We start from the raw sequence: 25,569 nt of genomic DNA, 5'->3' as shown, positions 1-25,569 counted from the left end.
CATACCACTTATCACCCACATGTTTATTTTGGTGAAGCCCAGTGGTGAAGGTACTGTACTATCAGAAGGTTGTCAGTTCTCCACCTGACCTCCACCAAATTGCCACTGTTGGGCCCCTGAGGAAGGCCCCTAACCCTTAATCGCTCAAACTGTGTATAGACATAATTGTAAGTCGCTCTGGATAATCGTGTCTGCTAAATGCTGCAAATGTAAATGGTAACGTGCTAACATAACGCTGTCTGTTTACTTAAAAAAATGAGAATGAGTTTGGAATTTGAGTTCCTTGGTTTTTATTAAGCTCCCACTGCTCCATCACACTGTTGGTAGTTTAACTACAATGACACGAACGTTCCACCACAGAACCAAAATTCAAAATACTGCACCATGTTCATAAAAGAAGCGTTTCAGGCACGACTGTCGCAGGATATGTGTGACGGCTACGGTCGGGTGACAAATTAAAGAAAAAAATATTACAGTATAAGTAAATACATTAAAATGCTTGTTGTGTTGCCAAAGTCTTTCAGGACTGGTTTTCTAAAGTGGTGTTTCCATCATGGCACCAGTAAATCTCCCATAATTTGACTAAGTTCAGATCTGCTAGCTATGGAGGCCAAAGAATATTATTTATATAATTTTAAAACCATTTAATGACCCCTTATTTACTGTAGTGGGGCATTTGTCATCCATTAGGATTGATTTCTTCTCTCATACTGATAAGTAAGAGTAGCTTTGGAACAAGTAGACCTAATGAATGCCGGCAAAATGCTCCAGCACAGAATTAGGTCTAGCATTAGAGTCTGTACCATCCTCTTGGTGTATTCTACACATACATTTGTCCATTCTGAGATTTTAATGAATGACTATTTCTCTTAATTTCTTACATTTAATGTTGTTGGTGCCCTTAGATATTTTTTCTTATGATCTTGAGGCGAAACTGAGGTCGGCTGGTCCCTCTTAGCCTCTGACGTACCACCGTTGTGTATAAATGACAGAATTGCTCATTGATTGATCGCATCATGCAGTATCTATTCATTTTTTATCATTTTATCCCTTTAATTTGTCACCTTTCTATGTACGACCTCCTGATTCACTATTTCTCTACACACAAACACAAACAAAACATAACAGTTCAGGTAAATGAATTAGGGATGCACCAATCCTCCTCATTCATTTTTAATACAATACCAGTGTCAAGTATTAGGTATCAGACGTATCTGACAGCACCAGACTGTAAGAAGATTTCTGCCTTTTGTTTGAATGCAATAACACGTTGTATTAGTTAATATAAGGGCCGTCATGGTAACTGTAACACCATCAAACTGCTGATTATAAAAATTTAACCACCAATCACACCAGACCTTTGCTCCAACCAAGATCGGCTAAAGCTAAGTTAGCATGTTAGCTATGGCTATCTTGCTATTTGAGATTTTATTCCAGTTTGGCGAGCTTTGCTGATGCAATTCGACTTCCAGAATCAATTAGGGGACCAAATCAAATTCCATTTATACTCCGTTTTGTATAATTACAGTCAAATAACTATTTAGAAAAGAGGACAGAATGCTAACTGTCCGATAATTTCACGCCAGTATTGTAGGCTCAGTATCAGACTGGTTCATCCCCAACTCAAACCACCATATAAAGAACTGGTTTTGTAATTCTTTTACCCTGTTAATACACTGTGAGTCAAACAAAAAGCACATAACTTTGTCAAATGTTGATCAATTTTCATTGTTTCATTAATCATTCATTATTTCATTTCATTATTTATTAGGATTTTAACATTCTGTTTTACATTCATGACAGGAACGGTAGTTACTCATCACACAAGATTCATCAGTTCACAAGTTTTAATATCAAACACAGTCATGGACAATTCAGTGTTTCCAATTCACCTCACTTGCATGTCTTTGTACTGTGGAAGGAAACCGGAGCTCCCGGAGGAAACCCACACAGACACGGGGAGAACACGCAAACTCGACACAGAAAGGACCCGGACCGCTACTCACTTAGCCACTGTGCCACCCCTTGTCTCCCAATTTATTGTAGCCAATGCGCTGCTGGGGACCCCGACGGCGTTCAAGGAGGGCATATATTCGCCTGACACACACTCCCTCCGACATGTGCGCAATCCACCAATCCCTTCTTATTCTCAATGTACTTCGCATACGAAGAGCCACGCCCTATTCTCTGCGCACCTCCACCATCTGTACAGGCGCCCTGTGAAACCAAGGTCCTTATGCAGCGTAATAATCACACACCTTAGTCTGGTCTTTTCCCACACAGCAGATTGGAGGCCCAGCTGATGAACATGGGGCCATTGCATTCAGAATTAAATTTGGAACAAAGTGATTATTATATTATTAAATTACTATATTTACCCATTACACTTTAAGCGTGTTGCTACCACACCTTGTGAAATTATATAAAAAAAGTCAATTTATGACCAAAATTCAACACTTATTATTATTTGTTTATTTCAATTGCAAGTTATAAACAATATGATCAACATTTGCCCTACAGATGCACTATTTTTGACTAAGTGTGAATAAGGACACAGTCAACCACAATCAGCCTTTTTACCAAAACAATTAGAACAACAAAAAGGTCCAACTGAGATCCGGCTACAGTAAAGCAAACATCAAGAAAGGACTTTGCATAAGTGCACGTCATGAAAAAACACCAGCTTTTAGGAGGAAGACGAGTGGCTTTGTATAGATCGTATAAGGACGTGGCACGACGATGCTGGTTATCTGCGCTGGGATCGAGGGCTGCACTTACGGTCAGTTCTACCAAACGGAAAAAGGACATTTTGTTTAGCTCGACAATCTTCCAGGATGACGCCGCTGCCCATAAAAATGATAAAATTACACCAATCATGAGCTGAGCTTTTAATGCATAGTCCAACAAAAAAAAGGCTGCAGAAGGCGGGCGGGTCAGAAAACGTCATTGCTGCTGATGAGAGAAGTTCAGAGGTGAAAAGCTTCAAGCTCAGATGAAAACACAGACTTATTTTGTTCCTCTGTGAAGCAGGACTGAAGCAACACATTTCATTTCAAGCCTCCGAGCGCTTTAATCCGAAAGTCTGCAGTCTGAAAGCGGAGCGGCGTTTAAAACACGTTCCGGCTGTTATTACAGGAATTGGAGAGGAACGGCGCGGTGGCGGCGCTGTACGGAGGAGGAGGCGTCGGCGAGCTCAGGTCCGGATACGGCTGCAGGCCCATCTGCTTGTTCTCCTGCAGCTTGCGCACCACGACGCGGCAGAACTCCTCGCTGTGGCGCTCGCACGTGTCCAGGAGCTTCCTGACCTTGGCCGTGCGGGTCGGCTGGTTGGACACCAGCTCGTAGTCCTCGCGCATGAGCAGCTCGCGGGCCAGCAGGGCGTCCAGGCTTTGGTTTAAACACGCCTCCGTCATCTGGCGCACCACCTCCTCACGACGGAGGCCGATCCAGCGCGCGGTCGGGCCCTGATTATCCAACGGCACGGTAAAATCTGAGGATGGCGAGATCGGGTAACAGTTAGTTTTAAGGATGTGGCAGAATTAACTAGTCGACTAGTTATAAGTTCTTTTTAATGAACCTTAATTATAACTGAAATATTAGAAGCAATAACAGTTGATTATTATTATGATTATAAAATATTTGCAGTTTTGTTAGTAATGCATCATTAATCATTAAAAAAGGTACAAAAATGATTTGGATATTTTGCATCATGTCCAAGTATAAAACTCAGCTCATCATTTTTGTGTATTGTCAATTTTATATGGATTTTTCCTGCTCAATCTAGTCGCATCAAATTATCCAATCACTTGTCTGAGAAGGTCTACAACCATCACACGCCCCCCTTGACACACAAGCAGTACCGACCAGCACGAGGCGGGTTCAAATGGAGAACCGTATCACGCATGGAGAGTCACGCACCATTATTAGCATTTAGCAGATGCTTTTATCCAAAGGGACTTACAGCACTGTGACAGTATGTTGTCTAAGCAATTAACGGTTAAGGCCCTTGCTCAAGGGCCCAACAGTGGCAACCTGGCAGTGGTGGGGCTTGAAACAGCAACCTTTTGATTACTAGTCCAGTACCTTAACCACTGGACTACAACTGTTCCTTACAGACACACAGCCCATTGTGTGTCTGTGTTGGCACCCGGCTGGCTAACAGCAGGGCTTAGATTCAATCTCGAGAGCTTGAAATCTTAGCACTGGTGGGCTAGCATGTTTTACTGACGCACCACCCGAGCATCTCTTGTTATCATCCTATATGATGAGCTTTAATATAGCAATTACATCGCTACACATTATAATTAGCATGTTTAGTTAGAGCTTGTAATGAACTGTTCTCTACTGTTCTTCTCTCTGTGTTCACGTTTTTTACCAATTAAGCAATCAATCAAAATTGTTAATATTAAACTCAGTTATGTGTTTTATATTTCGGTAAGATGTTATTAGGTTGTTCTTACAGTTAACCATTGCTTAATGACGCTCAAAATTGCCAAAATTTGCATCCATATGCAACAATAATTGAGAGGAATTAGAACAGTGGTCATATCAAACAAAAACAGAACCCCTTGTCAGCAGTATAAACACTTAAATAAATCAACAGTAAAGTACGGTGGTGGGAGCATCATTAGATGAGACTTGTAGAGCATTGGACCATGTCTATGCAGTGGTGCACTAGCATATTAGACCGCCCACCAGAAAGTACCCATGAATTCACATTTGAATGTAAAATAATGATTTTTATGTCAGTTTAATAAAAGAACTGGTTTAAAACAGTGATGTTACCTTGTGGGTGTGGATTCAGGGTGAGCTGCTGAATATTAAAGGGAATGCTGGCGTCAGTGTTGGGTTGGATCATCGGAGTATCCGGATTCAGGTTGTTGTGATAGCTCTGTTCCATCAGAGGCTTCGGGGCATCCATAGGTATGGAACCCATAGAAAAGGGTCCACCTGAGATGGGCATGGGAAGATTAATATAGGGTGTTGTGAACTATAAATGATATGTTTTTATATTCGAATGAAGAGATTACCATGAATACCATAAGGTGAATTTGAGCTGGTAAGGAAGGCTGGTTGGGAAATGTCGGTCTCTTGGGAGGAGCAGGACCCTGATCCTGATGTGGAACTGTTATCCTGAGACATGAAGATAAAACAATACACAAAAATCTACATCAGAAAAAAAATGCTTTATATCTCCCGGGAAAGAATCACACGCTCACACTGAGTAGGGGATGAGAATTCGCCCCAGGTGAAGGAGTTCGAGTATCTCAGGGTCTTGTTCATGGATGATGAGGTGAAACGTCACCAGTAATGCGACAGTGGTGAGGAGGGAACTGAGCCGAAAGCAAAGGTCTCAATCACTGGTCAATCGACATCCCTACCCTCACCTGTGGTCATGAACCTTGAGTAATGACCAAAGGAACCAGATCGCAGATACAAGTAGCCAAATTGATTTTCACCAGTGGGTTGATGGGTGCCGGTTTACCACTGTTTCTTGCTTGGAGCACTTTCGACCACCGAGAACACCCCACAAGAGCTGCAGTTTTGGAGATGCTCTGACCCGGTCGTCTAGCCATCACAATTTGCCATCAAATCCTCACGCTCGCCCATTTTTCCTGCTTCTAACATCAACTTTCAGGATAAAATGTTCACTTGGTGTCTAATATATCCCCCCCACTAACAGGTGCCGTGATGAAGAGATAATCAGTGTTATTCACTTCACCTGTCAGTGCTCATAATGTTATGCCTGGTCGGTGTATATTCATATTCACTGACTGTTTTAGCTTGATCAAGGTTGCAGTTTTTATGTGGGATAACAGGATGAATACATACTTTTTTGTCAAAAGACATTTGTACATTATGTATCAGATATGGTTAATTACTTGTTTAGCGTTACAACTCAAATAGGAAAACCTCCCAGCACTTACGAACAAAAAAAATCCAGTCAAGTAGTTAATTAGTGTTTAAGATGTTTATAAGCATTCTGACTATATACTCTAAATAATAGTTTTTCTATTACATCAGTTAAATAACAGTTTCTATTAATAATTTCTATTACTATTTTTCTAATACTCCTCCTATAAGTCCAATACTAAGGTGCAATATGTGATATATCATAGATAGATAGATAGATAGATAGATAGATAGATAGATAGATAGATAGATAGATAGATAGATAGATAGATAGATACTTTATTTATCCCGAAGGAAATTATTGGTCTCCAGTAGTTTAACAAGCAAAAGAAGAGAAACTAATAAAAATAAAAATAAAGTAAGTAAGTAAGTAAATAAGGTGCATTTATACAGCATATGGTATGCAACAGAAAAGCAGTATGTGCAAATTGTGCATCTGGTACATGTAATAGAAGCAGTAGTGTATCTATTCTTATAAACAATATATACAGATATATAAGAATAAATATAGAAATAAGGATATTGTTATAGTTATAAGTATATACAATGTAAATATATATAATAGAATATGACTATAGCCTGTGTTTCAGATATAGAATATATCAGACATTGGTATGGATGAGTATAGTAGTGGTAATATACGGATAATAATAATAGCAATATATGTAGATAAAGTAATGTAGATTATAACCGATATATACATACAGGTATGAATACAAGAATTTAAATATCAAGAAGGAATATGTAGTCTTGGAAATGGCGGTACAAATGTGTGTTTGTGAGTTTGTTGATTTGGTTTAAGGACCCTGTCGTTGTGTGGTGTTAAACAGTCTGACTGCCTGGGGTACAAAAGACTTTCTCAGTCTGTCTGTAGAGCAGGACAGAGACAGCAGTCTGTCACTGAATACACTCCTCTGTCTGGTGATTGTGCTGTTCAGAGGGTGCAGTGTATTATCCATGATTGATAAAAGTTTATTAAAAATATATTTACATGTATATATTATATTTATAATTATAGAACAAAGTACTTTACTTGTTTTGAAGGGAACCCTTCAGTGTAAATAACTACACACTATGCGTGCAATTCTGTCTGGCATCTCTTAAGTCCATATCTTATGTTTTTTTTTTTTACCAGCCTTCTCCTGTACTGTTGTAACAAGTTAATTTCCCCAAGCAGATCAATAAAGTCTCATCTTATCTTAACATTTTAAAAGCTAAAGGTCAAGAAAATTAAAATAACAGACGACAGGTGTAAAATTTGAGAGTGTAACTAACCGGCCAGTGTGTGTTCAGCTCTTTCACGCTCTTCTCCTCGGTTCGTGTCACGTTCATTGACGCGGTCAAAGTGCTGCTGCTGCTGCTCGGTGGTCGCATGAACTGTAAAAAACAAGCAGCTTTAATCAACCACAATGGAACAACATTTACACTATTCATTTTAATGTATGGCCATAAGTATGTGGACACCTGACCATGAGTTTGAGAGTTACTGTTACTGATCTGACCAGACTTTATAGAATAGAAATAGAACGTCTTTATTTGTCACACATACATATACACTTTTACAGTACAACAAAATTCGTTCTTCACATATCAGAGCACGGGGTCAGCCATCGTTTTCAGAAAGCCAAGGGCCTTTCTCAAACTGTTGTCCCAAAGTTAAAAACATTTCAGTTCTTGTAATGGGCCGATGGGGCGGCACGTTGGCTCGGTGGGTAGCACTGTTGCCTCACAGCAAGAAGGTCCTGGGTTCGATCCCCAGGCAGGGTGGTCTGGGTCCTTTCTGTGCGGAGTTTGCATGTTCTCCCCGTGTCTGCGTGGGTTTCCACCGGGTATGCTCCCACAGTACAAAAACATGCAGTCAGGTTAATTGGAGACACTGAATTGCCCTGTAGGTGAATGGGTGTGTGTTTGTGTGTATGTGTGTGTGTCTGCCCTGCGATAGACTGGCGCCCCGTCCAGGGTGTTACTGTGTGCCTTGCGCCCGTTGAAAAGCTGGGATAGGCTATTTAACATTAGAGGAACATTAAAATCCACTCACCTTTGACTTTTTGACCTGCAGCACGGCCTCCAGCACGTCGATTTCGTCAAACCTCCGAAGCATGGGTTCCAGTTCGATAAGGCATTCTGGTGGGTGGAGGTACAGCACACATAAACGAACACCATCAAAACTAGTGATGTCATTTATATTTTTACATGACTTATTCAATATTTTAAATACCCACCAACACCATTCAACCCTTTGTTTTTATTTTATATACTTTATAGACTATATATATATATATATACAGTGTATCACAAAAGTGAGTACACCCTTCACATTTCTGCAGATATTTAAGTATATCTTTTCATGGGACAACACTGACAAAATGACACTTTGACACAATGAAAAGTAGTCTTTGTGCAGCTTATATAACAGTGTAAATTTATTCTTCCCTCAAAATAACTCAATATACAGCCATTAATGTCTAAACCACTGGCAACAAAAGTGAGTACACCCCTTAGTGAAAGTTCCTGAAGTGTCAATATTTTGTGTGGCTACCATTATTTCCCAGAACTGCCTTAACTCTTCTGGGCATGGAGTTTACCAGAGCTTCACAGGTTGCCACTGGAATGCTTTTTCACTCCTCCATGACGACATCACGGAGCTGGCGGATATTCGAGACTTTGCGCTCCTCCACCTTCCGCTTGAGGATGCCCCAAAGATGTTCTATTGGGTTTAGGTCTGGAGACATGCTTGGCCAGTCCATCACCTTTACCCTCAGCCTCTTCAATAAAGCAGTGGTCGTCTTAGAGGTGTGTTTGGGGTCATTATCATGCTGGAACACTGCCCTGCGACCCAGTTTCCGGAGGGAGGGGATCATGCTCTGCTTCAGTATTTCACAGTACATATTGGAGTTCATGTGTCCCTCAATGAAATGTAACTCCCCAACACCTGCTGCACTCATGCAGCCCCAGACCATGGCATTCCCACCACCATGCTTGACTGTAGGCATGACACACTTATCTTTGTACTCCTCACCTGATTGCCGCCACACATGCTTGAGACCATCTGAACCAAACAAATTAATCTTGGTCTCATCAGACCATAGGACATGGTTCCAGTAATCCATGTCCTTTGTTGACATGTCTTCAGCAAACTGTTTGCGGGCTTTCTTGTGTAGAGACTTCAGAAGAGGCTTCCTTCTGGGGTGACAGCCATGCAGACCGATTTGATGTAGTGTGCGGCGTATGGTCTGAGCACTGACAGGCTGACCCCCCACCTTTTCAATCTCTGCAGCAATGCTGACAGCACTCCTGCGCCTAGCTTTCAAAGACAGCAGTTGGATGTGACGCTGAGCACGTGCACTCAGCTTCTTTGGACGACCGACGCGAGGTCTGTTCTGAGTGGACCCTGCTCTTTTAAAACGCTGGATGATCTTGGCCACTGTGCTGCAGCTCAGTTTCAGGGTGTTGGCAATCTTCTTGTAGCCTTGGCCATCTTCATGTAGCGCAACAATTCGTCTTTTAAGATCCTCAGAGAGTTCTTTGCCATGAGGTGCCATGTTGGAACTTTCAGTGACCAGTATGAGAGAGTGTGAGAGCTGTACTACTAAATTGAACACAACTGCTCCCTATGCACACCTGAGACCTAGTAACACTAACAAATCACATGACATTTTGGAGGGAAAATGACAAGCAGTGCTCAATTTGGACATTTAGGGGTGTAGTCTCTTAGGGGTGTACTCACTTTTGTTGCCGGTGGTTTAGACATTAATGGCTGTATATTGAGTTATTTTGAGGGAAGAATAAATTTACACTGTTATATAAGCTGCACACAGACTACTTTTCATTGTGTGAAAGTGTCATTTTGTCAGTGTTGTCCCATGAAAAGATATACTTAAATATCTGCAGAAATGTGAGGGGTGTACTCATTTTTGTGATACACTGTATCTTTCTCTATGTGTTAAGTCCTTTTCTCTGGGGAAGCTCTCAGGTAGCACTGCATGTAACATCGTCACACTTCTCTGATAAATCAAGAAATGCAACCTGAAATTCTGTTATGCAAAGAGAAAGCCGTACACTGATTCTACGCACAAGCGCTGCCGTGTTCTCTGGGCCCAAGCTCATCTCAGATGGACCGAAAAAACAGACCGTAGCCTAGAGGTTAAGGTACTGGACTAGTAATCAGAAGGTCGCTGGTTCAAGCCCCACCACTGATAGGTTTCTGCTGTCGAGCCCTTGAGCAAGGCCCTTAACCCTTAATTATTCAATACTGTCACAGTACTGTATGGGCATGTGAATGGAGCTATATAAATTAAAGTTATTATTATTATTATTATTAATATTATTATTTCCTGTGCATACAGTGTATCACAAAAGTGAGTACACCCCTCACATTTCTGCAAATATTTCATTATATCTTTTTATGGGACAACACTATAGACATGAAACTTGGATATAACTTAGAGTAGTCAGTGTACAGCTTGTATAGCAGTGTAGATTTACTGTCTTCTGAAAATAACTCAACACACAGCCATTAATGTCTAAATAGCTGGCAACATAAGTGAGTACACCCTACAGTGAACATGTCCAAATTGTGCCCAAAGTGTCAATATTTTGTGTGACCACCATTATTATCCAGCACTGCCTTAACCCTCCTGGGCATGGAATTCACCAGAGCTGCACAGGTTGCTACTGGAATCCTCTTCCACTCATCCATGATGACATCACGGAGCTGGTGGATGTTAGACACCTTGAACTCCTCCACCTTCCACTTGAGGATGCGCCACAGGTGCTCAATTGGGTTCAGTCCATCACCTTTACCTTCAGCTTCCTCAGCAAGGCAGTTGTCATCTTGGAGGTTGTGTTTGGGGTCGTTATCCTGTTGGAAAACTGCCATGAGGCCCAGTTTTCGAAGGGAGGGGATCATGCTCTGTTTCAGAATGTCACAGTACATGTTGGAATTCATGTTTCCCTCAATGAACTGCAGCTCCCCAGTGCCAGCAACACTCATGCAGCCCAAGACCATGATGCTACCACCACCATGCTTGACTGTAGGCAAGATACAGTTGTCTTGGCACTTCTCACCAGGGCGCCGCCACACATGCTGGACACCATCTGAGCCAAACAAGTTTATCTTGGTCTCGTCAGACCACAGGGCATTCCAGTAATCCATGTTCTTGGACTGCTTGTCTTCAGCAAACTGTTTGCGGGCTGTCTTGTGCGTCAGCTTCCTTCTGGGATGACGACCATGCAGACCGAGTTGATGCAGTGTGCGGCGTATGGTCTGAGCACTGACAGGCTGACCTCCCACGTCTTCAACCTCTGCAGCAATGCTGGCAGCACTCATGTGTCTATTTTTTAAAGCCAACCTCTGGATATGACGCCGAACAAGTGGACTCAACTTCTTTGTTCGACCCTGGCGAAGCCTGTTCCGAGTGGAACCTGTCCTGGAAAACCGCTGTATGATCTTGGCCACCATGCTGTAGCTCAGTTTCAGGGTGTTAGCAATCTTCTTATAGCCCAGGCCATCTTTGTGGAGAGCAACAATTCTATTTCTCACATCCTCAGAGAGTTCTTTGCCATGAGGTGCCATGTTGAATATCCAGTGGCCAGTATGAGAGAATTGTACCCAAAACACCAAATTTAACAGCCCTGCTCCCCATTTACACCTGGGACCTTGACACATGACACCAGGGAGGGACAACGACACATTTGGGCACAATTTGGACATGTTCACTGTGGGGTGTACTCACTTATGTTGCCAGCTATTTAGACATTAATGGCTGTGTGTTGAGTTATTTTCAGAAGACAGTAAATCTACACTGCTATACAAGCTGTACACTGACTACTCTAAGTTATATCCAAGTTTCATGTCTATAGTGTTGTCCCATGAAAAGATATAATGAAATATTTGCAGAAATGTGAGGGGTGTACTCACTTTTGTGATACACTGTATATTCACTCTATTTTACACACTAAGTACCTGTTATTAACGCACACTTTCTGTCCACCAATCCCTTTTTATTCACCTGTACTTCGGTGGATTTGCGTGTGAGGTCAGCTTTACGTATGGAGAGCCACGCCCTGATCTCTTTCTGTACAGGCGCCCTGCCCAACTAAGGTCCTCACACAGCCTTGATAACACCACCCCTTAGTCTGGTCTTAGTCTGCCCCCAGCAGACTGGAGGCCAATTGTGCCTGCTAGAGGGCGCCAAGCCGACCGGTAGCAGAGCCGAGATTCGAACCCAGGAGCTCAGAACCTCAGGTCAACAGGACCCATGTTAGTGTTCGCCACACGTTCCACCAGCTGTGTGTATTATTATTTAAATCTTTCCGTTGCTACAAGCTGCTGGATTCAGTGCACGACAGGAAGTGCTTGAGGAAGTGCCCAAAATGAGGAACCAAGAAAACAAAGGGGTGAAAAGATGGCGTGCAAACGGAAGCTTCATCTGATTAAAACACTACTCCATTTAAAAATCTAAAAGGTCGCCTGCTAAAGTTTGTAATAATAAAACACAAAACAGTCCACTTTAGGTGGCTAAACGGGTGGCATCACACCCCCTGATTATTTTCCTAAAACAACACCCTAACATACATGAGTAAAGACAATCACTAACTGTTACTGCAAGCAAACTGATTCAACATTTAAGCGTCTTTGAGTATCTTGAAAAGCGCTATATAAATAAAATGTATTATTATTATTATTATTATTATTATTATTATTATTAACATTTCTTAACATAAGATTGCATAAAATTTAGGTCTTTTACCATCTACTGTTCATAATATTGAGGAAAGATTCAGGGAATCCGGAGAATTTTCAGTCCATGTAGAGCAAGGCCAAAAAACACTTGAATATTTGGACCTTCGAGCCCTCAGGTGGAACTGCATGTAAGATCATCACGCTGCTCTGATAAATAAAGCCACTTGGGCTCGGGAGTATTTCGGAAAACCGTTGTCACATAACACAGTCTGCCACTGCGTCAAGAAATGCAACCTGAAATTCTGCCGAGTTCTCTGGGCCCAAGCTCATCTCAGATTGACCGAAAGGGCGGGGAAATGTGTTCTGTGGTCAGGTGAGTCAGATCCTGAGCTCTCTGGGCCAAATATAAAAAGGGTCATCCAGACCAGTTATACCAGTTATAAACAAAAAGTGCAGAGGCTAATGGCTGTCACCCAAATATCATCCGGTCAGTGCAACAATGTGTTTTAGTCAGTCATTGTATACCCACAAAGTTCATCTGTATGGTAGGCAGAGCTTATAAAATAATCAAAGAATGGACCTAATGAAGTGCTTGGTAAGTATAAAAGTATGACATTATTACTAGGATTAGTTACAGGGATTACTGGGAGTTCAAGACTACACAACATGGCCTTAAGTATGTGGACCCACATCTAAAATACACATATTTATGCTCATACAATTAGACCAAACATTAGGACATCGAAACCTGCAGAACAATGTAAAGGAAAAGTGAGCCACTCACTGATGAACGAGGGTCGCTCGTCCGGATTAGCGGTCCAGCCGCAGGTCATGAGGTTGATGAGCATCTCTCGGCCGGGGATGTCCTCTGGCAGGTTGTCCAGTCCCGTATCGGGCCGGGCGCCGCGCAGGACGCTGAACATGATCTGCATGGGATTCGTGGCATCTGACCAATGAACAGAAATAGCGTTAAGGCTCGGAGTATGTACGGCGAAACAAACGCTGCCGGGTCAAGCTAGCAGTGTGACATCACACCAAACCTACTGTACAATTTCCACTGGATGTTAACAAAAGCTTTGTTGCAGCTACAGTGCTTTAAAACATATTTAGCCCCCCTTACATTTTTTCTATAGTTTTATGCTATATAGCCAAAAGTATGTAGACACCCCTTAATTATTAAGTTCTGTTTTACAGACCTAGTGCAAGCAGGTTCAACACCGTCAGCATTTCTTTAAAAAATAGCCTCTAATTATTTGAGAACTGAAGACTTCCTGTTGTCCTATATTGCACTTTATAGTGCACTACAAGCATTTAATGTGCTAAATGTCTGGACTGCAGGCAGGTCAGTCTAGCACTGGCCCTCTCACAGTACAAAAACGTGGCTTGGCATTGTCTGTAACAAGCAGGGAAGTCCCAGAAAAATGCGTGGCCTTGATGGCAGCACATGTGGCTCCAAATTAAAACAGAACAAAACCGTTCCTCCTTTTCTTAGAATGCTTAAACTGGACAGAAAGTCTGTCAGCAAGACCAAGCTCGCAAACTAATGTGGCAGTAAAAATCCCCCTTGATTAATACACTGTTGAGAAACCTCTGGCTGGTATTACTTTTGGACTCGTCTCACGATTGAGCAATGTTGTCTCGTTTCTCCTGACGTAATTGCTCAATCATGAGTCGAGTCCAAAAGTAACACCAGGTGTCTCAACGACATAATAAATAAGGAGGACTTATTAAGACTTTGTTGTTTTTACATTTGCAGCATTTAGCAGATGATTTTATCCAAAGTGATGTACAACTATGACTGATACAGTTTGAGCGATTTGAGAGTTAAGGGCCTTGCTCTGGGGCCCAATATTGCCAGCTTTGCAGTGGTGGGGCTTGCGCTACCACTGCCCTGAAATTCTCAAGGGTTCACAAATTTTTTCCTCACAATAAACATTATGCACTCACAAAGACTCTCTACAGAACCCAAAACCATTACAAACATATACAAGCGTGCACACACACACACACGAGGCTAACAATGCACACACGGGTGTATACAATGGGGGAAATAAGTATTTGATCCCCTGCTGATTTTGTAAGTTTACCCCCTTACAAAGACTTGAACAGTCTATAATTTTTATGGAAGGTTTATTTTAACAGAGAGAGACAGAATATCAACAAAAAATCCAGAAAAAAACATTAAATAAAAGTTATAAATTAATTTGTATTTAATTAAGGGAAATAAGTATTTGATCCCCTACCAACCAGCAAGAATTCTGACCCCCACAGGTCCCCATTCTGAGAAAGGTGAGGTCAGCCCAGAATTACACGGGAGGAGCTTGTCAATGATCTCAAGGGAGCTGGGAGCACAGTCACCAAGAAAACCATTAGTAACACACTTCGCCATAATGGATCGAGATCCTGCAGTGCCGGCAAAGTCGTATCAACTCCACTCGCCGTGTTTGGAGGCAAAGAAATGCCCGGTGGGGATGGTGTTCTTGGGGTCATATCCAGCATTTCTCTGCTCCCAGCTCCCTTGAGATCATTGACAAGCTCCTCCCGTGTAATTCTGGACTGACCTCACCTTTTTCAGAATTATCGCACCAACAGTGGTCTTTTTCTCACCAAGCTTCTTGCTGATGGTCTTGTAGCCCATTCCAGCCTTGTGCAGGTCTACAATCTTGTCCCTGACGTCCTTTGATAGCTCTTTGGTCTTGCCCATGGTGGTCGAGAGATTTGAACGGAAGAAACTGATTCTGTGACAGGAGTCTTTTATACAGGGACAGGACTAATTTGTGTGCCTCATGGGCACATAACCGGTCTGTGGGGGTCAGAATTCTTGCTGGTTGGTAGGGGATCAAATACTTATTTCCCTTAATTAAATACAAATTAATGTATAACTTTTATTTAATGTTTTTTTTCTGGATTTTTTGTTGATATTCTGTCTCTCTCTGTTAAAATAAACCTTCCATAAAAATTATAGACTGTTCAAGTCTTTGTAAGGGGGTTAACTTACAAAATCAGCAGGGGATCAAATACTTATTTCCCCCACTGTATATATGCACACATGTAGAAATGTACACGGATATACAGACAAAACATGCACACACAAACACACATGCAAACAAAAGTATAAACAAATATACATACAGACAAAAATGCTCACATGCACATAAATACCCACACACACACATACACACACAGACAAACAATGCACACATGCACAGGTGTATATGCAAAAACACACACACACACACACACACAGTTTCATACAGACAAAAATACTCACATGCACATAAATACCCCCCCACACACACACACGCACATACACACAGACAGACGGAAGGTGTATATGCAAATACATACAGACATACACACAGACAAAAAGGCTCACATGCACATAAATACCCACATACACACACATACAAACACACAAACACACACACACACACACACACACACACACACACACACACACACACACACACACTACAGCTGCACACATGCACAGTTGTATATGCAAACACATACACACACACACACAGAAATGCTCACATGCACATAAACACACATACATATATACACACACACATACACACATACACACACAGACAAAAGGTGCACACATGCACAGGTGTATATACAAGCACACAAACACACATATACAGACTAAAGCTACACACATGCACAGTTGTATATGCAAACACACACACACACACAGAAATGCTCACATGCACATAAACACACACAGAAATGCTCACATGCACATAAACACACACACACACACATACATACAGTATATACACACATACACACATACACACACAGACAAAAGGTGCACACATGCACAGGTGTATATACAAGCACACAAACACACACATACAGACTAAAGCTACACACATGCACAGTTGTATATGCAAACACACACACACACACAGAAATGCTCACATGTACATAAACACACACACAGAAATGCTCACATGCACATAAACACACACACACACACACACACACACAGACAAAAGATGCACACATGCACAGGTGTATATACAAACAGACAGACACACACACACAGACAAAAGCTGCACACATGCACAGGTGTATATACAAACACATACAGACACAGACACACACACACACACACACAGACAAAAGCTGCACACATGCACAGGTGTATATACAAACACATACAGACACACACACACACACACACACACAGACAAAAGCTGAACACATGCACAGGTGTATATACAAACACATACAGACACACACACACACACACAGACAAAAGCTGCACACATGCACAGGTGTATTTACACACACACATGCACACAGAGTTACATGCAGACAAAAACTGCTAATGTGCAAAAATACATGCACATACACACACACACACACACACACATTATACACCCATAATTACACCTGTTTACACTCACACAGACACACTCACACAAACATGCACACACTTGCACAATTGTGCAAGACTTGCACACTCTCACACACACACACACACACAATACACTCATAATTACACCCATTTACACATACTCAAATATACATGCACACACTGGACTTGCATGCACACACACACACGCGCACACTCAATGACACCGCCTCACACACACACACACACACACACACACACACAAACTTTCACTTCTACCTTCGTATGGTACCCGGCGTGACAGCACTTCCCACATGATGATGGCAAAACTGAAAGAGGAAGCAGAAGAGCAGAGTCACCGCCAGCCAGGAATCCCCTAATAAAGAAATGTAAACTCTTACTTCACTCCCCCCCCCCCTCCCCCCCTCCACCCTCTGTGCCAGATCTGTGGGTGAAAGGAGCGCTTGTTTTGTCACATGCAACCAGAGTAAAGTTTTCCGGAAGAGCCGGGTTTTACAGGCGGGGAACTCCACAGAGTCCAAAAACATAGACTTACAGCTAAGCTTAAGATTACCATTAGCAATGCCGAATACTGGATCAAAAGTGGTGTAAAGCACACTCCCACTGGACTCTAGAAATGTGGAAACACTTTCTCTGTAAGAATGGATCAGGATTCACCATCTGGAAGATAAACCTAGGCTTGGTTAATGCCAGGAGAGCACAAACGAATGCCCTTTAGGTCTAGTGAAAGGAACAGTTCTACACTGAGCACTCAACTCGACTGGTTTCTACAATAAAAAGCAAAGGTGCCTGAATTCCTAAATTTAATGGTACAAGTCCATCAGAGGGACCCTCGTCACCTGAAGAAAGTAGCAATAGTTTGTTGTCTTGGACTGTACTTTGTTTTTTCTGTGGACGGTCTCTACCATACTGGTAAACCTCACAAAGAAATGGGCAATAACTGAACTAGCTAAGCTAATCATACAATTACAAGGTGGTATGAACATTTTGACCATATTAATGGGACGCAGACCTGTACATGTCCTGTTTGACATCCGCCCTCCGAGTCTTGTTGGGTTCGTACTCCTCGGGTGGCATGTAGATGACGGTGCCACCCATCTCGGCAGGTTTTGATCCAGACCCTTTGCTGATTGAAAGCTGGCGCCATTTGGACAAGCCAAAATCAGCAATCTGAAAATAAAGACGTGAGAAAACATTGTTCAACTCTCTTAGATTGTTGGTTTGTGTGTATACACTATATTGCCAAAAGTATGTGGACACGCCTATTACAAAATAAATTATACCTAAACCTTTGTGGTAATAGCTTGTGGAAGGTCCTTTTCAGTCCCAGTAAAACACGCTTTAACCAGTTGGTGTGGACGCTCCCTGACCTCAACCCTATTAAACACCATTTAAATGAACTGGAACGTCAACTGTGAGCCAGGCCTTCTTGTCCAACGTCAGTGACACATCACAATTGCTTTTTTTTTTTACTGAAATGGTCACAAATTCCAACAGGCACACTCCAGAACACCTTTCTAAAAAAAGTGCCAGCTGTTGTAGCTGTTGTATCAATGCTCATAGTCTTGGAAAAGAAAGTCCAACAAGCTCAGGGTCAGGTGTCCACATACTTTTGGTCATATAAGGAGGATCTAATCTGGTATTCAGATCAAATGTGTTAAAGCCACAGCTGTTGCTTGATCTTTATGTAATAAAAAATAAAAATAAAACATGCGTATGAACCTCTTTACATACCAGTATATATAGGAAACATAACATTTACATTAAATGTACATTATTATATATTTAGACATGTATTAAGAGCACCCAAATGATTTAAAATAAATTGTGAATAACATAAAAGAAGAATAAAGTGGTAGCCTAGTGGGTAGAGCATTGGGCTCTCCGTTGGACCCTTGAGCAAGGTCCTTAACCCTGTCTGCTCCAGGGGCGGCGTACAATGACTGATATGTATATATGACCAATAAAAGCATTCCTTCTTTTAAAGCATATATAGCATAGCGATAGCACAAGAGACATTAAAAGCATGTTTATGAAATATCATTAGGTTTTGTGTAGTAGGAAACAGCAGAACTGAATAATTAGGAGGGGTGTCCATATACGTTTGACAATATAGTGTATATTAATCAACAACAAATGAAGTGAACACGGTAGTAAAGGCTGGTTATGGATCCTTGAGATTTTGCTCAAATGCAAATCACTCTGCTCTGTTATTCTGGGTGTGAAACAGTTATTTAAATTCCTCTCGATACGTTCAGGGCCTGTTACAGAATGAACAAGGATGTTTTTTGGGAAAGAACGTTCAGGAATTTTGTAATTCGTCATTCGTGGCCTTCAGCAGGAAGAGCTCCCACACTGGCTCACGTCCAAGCGACCGACCGTAAGTAAAAGTCAATAAGAGACAGAGCGGGGCGGCAGATTCAGACTGATTCATTCCGCATTTCGACACTGAGGAAGCTGACTGGGTGCATACTTGTGGCTAAGACAGTTCACAAACCTTCACGTGGTACTCTCCATCCAGCAGAATGTTCTGCGTTTTCAGGTCGTGGTGGAGCAGTGGTGGAGTCATGTTGTGGAGGAAGTTGACTCCCAGGGCGATTTCGTACAGAATTCGCAATCTGAGCGGCCAGGCCAGGACCGGGTACATGCTTTTCTGAAAAGCACAGAACAAACAAACAGAAGGTGAAACACAGACGCTACTGAGAGGAATAAATGTTTCAACATGTTTAAACCCCGAGCACCAAACACCAGAAGCTGACCATAAGCTTGAATGACATCATATAAAACAGCTTTTGTGGCTATAAAAGTCTCCACTCCTCTGACCAGGCTTTCCACAGATTTTCAAGTGTGTATGTGGAAATTTGTGCCCATTTAATCTGAAGATCAGTTCTGAAGTCCGAGTTAAAGTTGGTTGAAAAGGTCTGGAATAGAACTAAAGGTGTTTCATGGGGTTAACATATTTAACATAACTTAATAAATCATATATTTATGGTCCTCACTTTGTGTAAAGGGTCACAGTCATGCTGGAACAGGTAAGGGCTTTCCCCAAACTGTTGCCGAATTCAAAGCACATAATTTATTTTACAAAATTCTTTCTGAAGTTCAATAATTAAGAAGGTTAGGATGGGTGTCCACATACTTTTGGCCATACAGACTCCACTGAACTACAACAATCCACAACGTATCTTCAAATGGAGGAAACTTGAAACAGCTGTAAATGTACTTAGGCGTAACCACAATTTCCAAAAGTATGTGGACATCTTGACATCACATAAAACCCCTTTTGCTGTTATAAAATCCTCCACTCCTCTGATAAGACTTTTCAAAGATTTTTAAGTATGTATGTGGGAATTTGTGCCCATTCAAGTCAGGGACTGAAGATGGAAGAAAAGGTCTGGAACAGAATTCTTGTTCCAATTTATCCCGAAGGTGTTTCATGGGGTTAACGTCAAATTAAAGTGAAAACCTTTGTGCTGGAACAGGGAAGGGCCTTCCCCAAACTGTTGCAACAACATTCAAAGCCCATAATTTGTTTCACAAAATTGTTTTACACTTATTAGCAATGGGTGTGTCTGAAGTTTAATAATAATAATAATAATAATAAGAGGGTTAGGATGGTGTCCACGTACTTTTGGCCACACAGAGTATTATATAATATATAATAGGACTCCACTGAACCACAACAAACAAATGATCCACAAATCCACAAACCATCTTCAAAGGTAGGAAACTTGAAGCGGGGTAAATGTACTTGGGCGTAGCCAGCTTGCTAAAACTAATCCCAGGGCTCGGTCACAACTTATCCAAGTCCCAACAAATTTCAGAAAAACATCCAAAGAACTGCAGACGCAACTGGACTCAGCTAAGGTCAGTGTTCATCATTCCCAAAGCTAAGACACAAGGCCAGAATGGGATTTGTGAGGGAAGAGCAAGGAGGAAACCTCTGCTAACCAAAAACAAAAAACAAAAAAAAAAAACACGTAACTGCTCGTCTGAACTTAATGTTCTATGGACAGATGAAACTAAATTATTCTGGACAACAAAGATTCTCATTATCTAAGTAAGGGAAACTTTAGCGTGATGTTGTGGGACCTGGTTGACAAATTCCATTTTGCATTAGTAAATTCTTAAGGAGAAGAAGTGTGAGGCCATCTGTCCGTGAGGTGTTATTTGGTTGTGCTCCAGAACAGAAACCTACTCTGCAAAAGCAGGTTCAAATCTAAAAGACCACAATGTCATCGACTCAGTTTCTTCATCTTTTTTTCTCAAAACAATCAAACTGGTTCCCACTAGCAGTCAAAGGGAATCGTTTGCCGCTATGGATGTCCACCTAAATTTCAGATGCCTCCAGCTCTAACACACTTAACCCAGACAATTAGCTTTTTACCACATCCCGTCTGAGCAGGCAAGGCTCGACAATGAGCAGGAACTGGTCCACATAGAAGCAACTCACCTCGTGCAGAAGCTCGTCCAGAGAGCCATTGGTCATGTACTCTGTGACGATACAGAAGAACTCAGGCTCATTACACACGCCGAAGATCTGAATGATGTGGTTGAACCTGGCCTTGTGAAGCACCTCGGCTTCCTTCAGTAAACAGTTCCTCTCCCTGAAAAAAATATAAATATAGTCATGAAGAGACTCTGTGGTTTATGTGGTTCCAGGAGACCCTGGGTCTGGATATCTGCATTAGATACCTGAATGATCAAAAACAAATGTAATGTTCACTTTTACATTTACATTTTCAGCATTTAGCAGACGCTTTTATCCAAAGCGACTTACAGTACTGTGACAGTATACAGTATATACAGTAAGCAATTGAGGGTTAAAGGCCTTGCTCAAGGGTCCAACAGTGGCAACCTGGCAGCAGTGGGGCTTGAACCAGCAACCTTTGGATTACTAGTCCAGTACCTTAACCACTAGGCCACAACTGGCCTATTCTTGCAAAACGCTGCCTTCACAACCGCCACCACACGTGGGGATGTAAAGCAAAAGAACCACTTCTTTTCACTGAGAAGCTGACCACTTCTTTTCACCAGATAGTGGTGAACTTCTTCAGAGCGACCCACATGGTTGAAGGAACACACTGTGGTTGTGCTGGTGCCTGGACCGGACAGTAGGCATCACTATAGCAGGAACAAAAAGATCACAATCCAACCTGTCCTTACTCACACGGTCAGTTGTGTCTGCAGTGTGCCTGTGCAGAGCACCTGGCAAGACTGGTAGCATTGCAGGAACCAAAGTTTGTTGTCATTTTGCTGTTGCAGAGACAAGGAGAACAAGGAGAAGACTCCACCTCCAGGCTTTTGACTTGGGTCTCTGTGGTTGACCTCTGAAATTGTTCCTTTAATGTGTCTGAATCGTTGTTTTCCTATTAAAGTGAAGATCAGCTGTAGCCTAGTGGTTAAGGTACTCGTCCAGTAATCAGAAGGTTGCCGGTTCAAGCCCCACCACTGCCAGGTTGACACCGTTGGGCCCTTGAGCAAGGTCCTTAACCCTCAATTGCTTAGATTGTATACTATCACAATTGTAAGTCGCTTTGGATAACAGCGTCTGCTAAATGCTGAAAATGTAAACGTAAATGATGGTTCAGGAATAAATTGGCATCAGGTTCATGGTTAAGTGTCCATATTCTTTTGGCCGACTACATTCACTGGTAGACAAGCTGTAGCCTAGTGGTTAAGGTACTGGACTAGTAATCAGAAGGTCACTGGTTCAAGCCCCACCACTGCCAGGTTGCCGCTGTTGGGCCCCTGAGCAAGGCCCTTAACCCTCAATTGCTCAGACTGTATACTGTCACAGTCCTGTAAGTCGCTTTGGATAAAGGCGTCTGCTAAATGCTGAAAATGTAAACGTAGGCATTTGGATGACCCTTTTACAATCCTGACCAAATACAATGCACACCATTAAGGGTTAAGTGCCTTGATCAAGGGCTCCAGCAGGGGCAACTTAGTGGGGCTTGAACCAGTGACCTTCTGATCACTAGTACAGAACCTTACAAATAAGCGATGGCGCAAAACAGTAGAACTGAAGGAACTCTGGAACGCGGTGGTTGAACGTGCGTGGTTGGATCTACCTGTTGGATGACGTGACATACCATGAGGTGTGGTAGATCAACCCCTGCCTGATCATGTGATCATGGACACGCTGGAGATAAACGATGTTATGGTCATTAAATCACAATAAACCTGTAAACAGGGACATTAAGCGTTTACCTTTCACCGACAGGAGAGTCCAGTTTGAGGCACTTGATGGCCACGGTGGTGCGCCAGTCGCTGTGCTGCGCCTTGAACACAGTACCGAACCCACCCTTACTGATGTAGTGCAGGTCGGTGAGTTTGCGGTACGGAATGACCGGCAGTGTGCTGGTCAGACTGCACAGATTCACGCAACCCGCCGACTGATCCATTTTACGCACAGGCCCCGATCAGAGGATCCACCCGGGGAGGACCGAACCCTGAACTACAAGCATCCCGTACAACACAAACACTGAATCACCAGCCCAGAACAAACATCTGCACACATCTGCGCAGATCAGCGCCGATCCGACCGCGACAGATCCGCTGCAGTCTGATCTCAAACGTCTTAATGCGCAGCGCTTCTCCTTCCTCCGCCAAATACAAACCAAACCCCGAATACTCCAGTAAAACACCTACAGCCTCTTCAGAGAGACGGATCGTGTCCCGGTAACGCTGGAACCTGTTCACACCGGCAGAACGAACCGTTTAAAGCGCTAAACGCGACGCTCCGACTTTCCGCAGCCGAGAATTACTGAGCGCCTCAGAACTCACCATAAACCTGAGTGCACACAAGCCCCGCCCCCTGAGGTGTGATTGGATGCTTTAATGCCGCTCAACGGTGTTTTATGTAAATGACACTGCATCTGTCCAATGAGAGAACAGTAACTGTCGCACTTATTATATTATTATTGTTTTTATTATTATTATTATTATTATTATTATTATAGTTATTATTATTATTATTATTATGGTTATTATTATTATTGCTATTATTATTGTTGTTTTTATAATTATTATTAATATTATTATTATTGTTGTTGTTTTTATTATTATTATTATTGTTATTATTATTATTATTATTATTATTATTATTGTTTTTATTGTTTATTATTATTATTATTGTTTAGATTATTATTATTCTTGTGTTTTTATTATTATTACTATCATTGTTTTTTATTATTATTATTGTTATTATTAATATTGTTATTATTGTTGCTTATTATTATTATTGTTGTTGTTGTTTTTATTATTAATATTATTATTATTATTAATATTATTACAATTTAATTTAAAGCTTAAGAGCTAGAATTTCAGGTCATCCATCCATTATGGCAATAAATGACACTTCAATTGTCTAATCAAAGTGGCGTTTACTGTTGAAATTATTATTATTAATATTTTTATTTTTAGTAGTAGTAATAGTTGTTATAATAATACAATCTTATATTCCTGTTTTCAGTTATATATAATAATATTAATACAATTGTTATGAAATAATAATAATTATAAGAATAAGAAGTCATCATATAATAATAATATAATAATAAAAATATTATTATTATTAGTTGTAGCATTATCATTACTATTATTGTTGTTGATGTATTTGTTTTTATTTTTATTGGTAGTTAATTCTTTTTGTTAATTTCATTATTATTATTATTATATTACAATAGTTTTGTTATTATTATATAATTATAGTGCTATTATTCGTAGTGGTAATATTATAATTAGCATCAGCATTATTATTATTATAATGGTATCCATCATTATTTTTTTATAATGAATATTATTGTAATTGTTTTGTCATTTCAAGTTTTAAAGTTTTATTTGTCCCATACAGGTCATACATGGTATAACTAGCAGTGAAATGCTTTTGTACCATGTATGTATTATTTAAAAGTAGTATTATTGTTTAACAATCATTAATAATGATAACAACAACAACAACAACAATAATAATAATAATCAGCGCGACCCTGACCAGGATAAAGCAGAACAAGAATAAATAAAACATAATAAATCGAGAATATTATTATAATTATTTATGGAGGGGCGGGTTTTTGCTTTTACCAGCCAATCAAATCGATGGAAGTGAGATCGTTGTTTGAGGAGTAACAGGAAGGGCTTTGTCCTAAACCGCGCTGTGTGCACTCTGTAGTGAACTGCTGTAGAAGTTTAATTCAATAAATCATTAATACAAGCGCAAATTACGATTAAATTAACTACAAGACACATATTTAAAGGAATTAGATGGTAAATGATGAACTCTGTGTGAATCCTTAACAATTAATCTAAACTGCATTAGTAGGGAGAATGAAGAGATTTAGGACGCAGCCACCACATGTTTAACTTTAACCTTCTAAACTTAACAAACTTGATGCTGTTGAGCAATAAAACAGTTACTTTCGCTTTAGACTGATAAATATAGGTATAAATAGATCACTCTGAGGAAATGCACTCATAATCATGTAGCCTAGTATTTGGGAATTCCCATGACGTCACGGGTTTCTGGAAAACTCCCAGTTCCCCCTCATGACTTATACACCGATCAGCCATAACATTA

At 41.2% G+C, this 25,569-nt stretch overlaps 1 protein-coding gene across 2 annotated transcripts; it reads right to left on the bottom strand.

Moving 5' to 3' along the window:
- Window positions 1–284: 284 nt before the first annotated feature.
- LOC134312123 (receptor-interacting serine/threonine-protein kinase 2-like) lies at window positions 285–23,732 on the bottom strand. Of its 2 annotated transcripts, none has more exons than XM_062993814.1 (11): window positions 23,202–23,732; window positions 21,442–21,595; window positions 19,486–19,641; window positions 18,001–18,158; window positions 17,247–17,296; window positions 13,383–13,544; window positions 7,952–8,037; window positions 7,189–7,290; window positions 5,031–5,133; window positions 4,786–4,950; window positions 285–3,490 (listed from the first exon to the last, which is right to left on the bottom strand). In XM_062993814.1, the coding sequence occupies exons 1-11, from the start codon at window positions 23,393–23,395 to the stop codon at window positions 3,108–3,110; spliced, it is 1,713 nt and encodes a 570-aa protein (XP_062849884.1). In that variant the 5' UTR covers window positions 23,396–23,732; the 3' UTR covers window positions 285–3,107. The 2 variants fall into 2 exon arrangements, with proteins under 2 accessions (XP_062849884.1, XP_062849885.1); XM_062993815.1 differs by having other exon boundaries at window positions 5,040–5,133.
- Window positions 23,733–25,569: the final 1,837 nt, after the last annotated feature.

This window comes from Trichomycterus rosablanca, chromosome 4 (assembly GCF_030014385.1).
Source record: "Trichomycterus rosablanca isolate fTriRos1 chromosome 4, fTriRos1.hap1, whole genome shotgun sequence".
In the NCBI taxonomy this organism is placed as follows: domain Eukaryota; kingdom Metazoa; phylum Chordata; class Actinopteri; order Siluriformes; family Trichomycteridae; genus Trichomycterus; species Trichomycterus rosablanca.
Note: the sequence above shows the minus strand (reverse complement) of the source record. Positions and strands in the feature narration are given on the sequence as shown.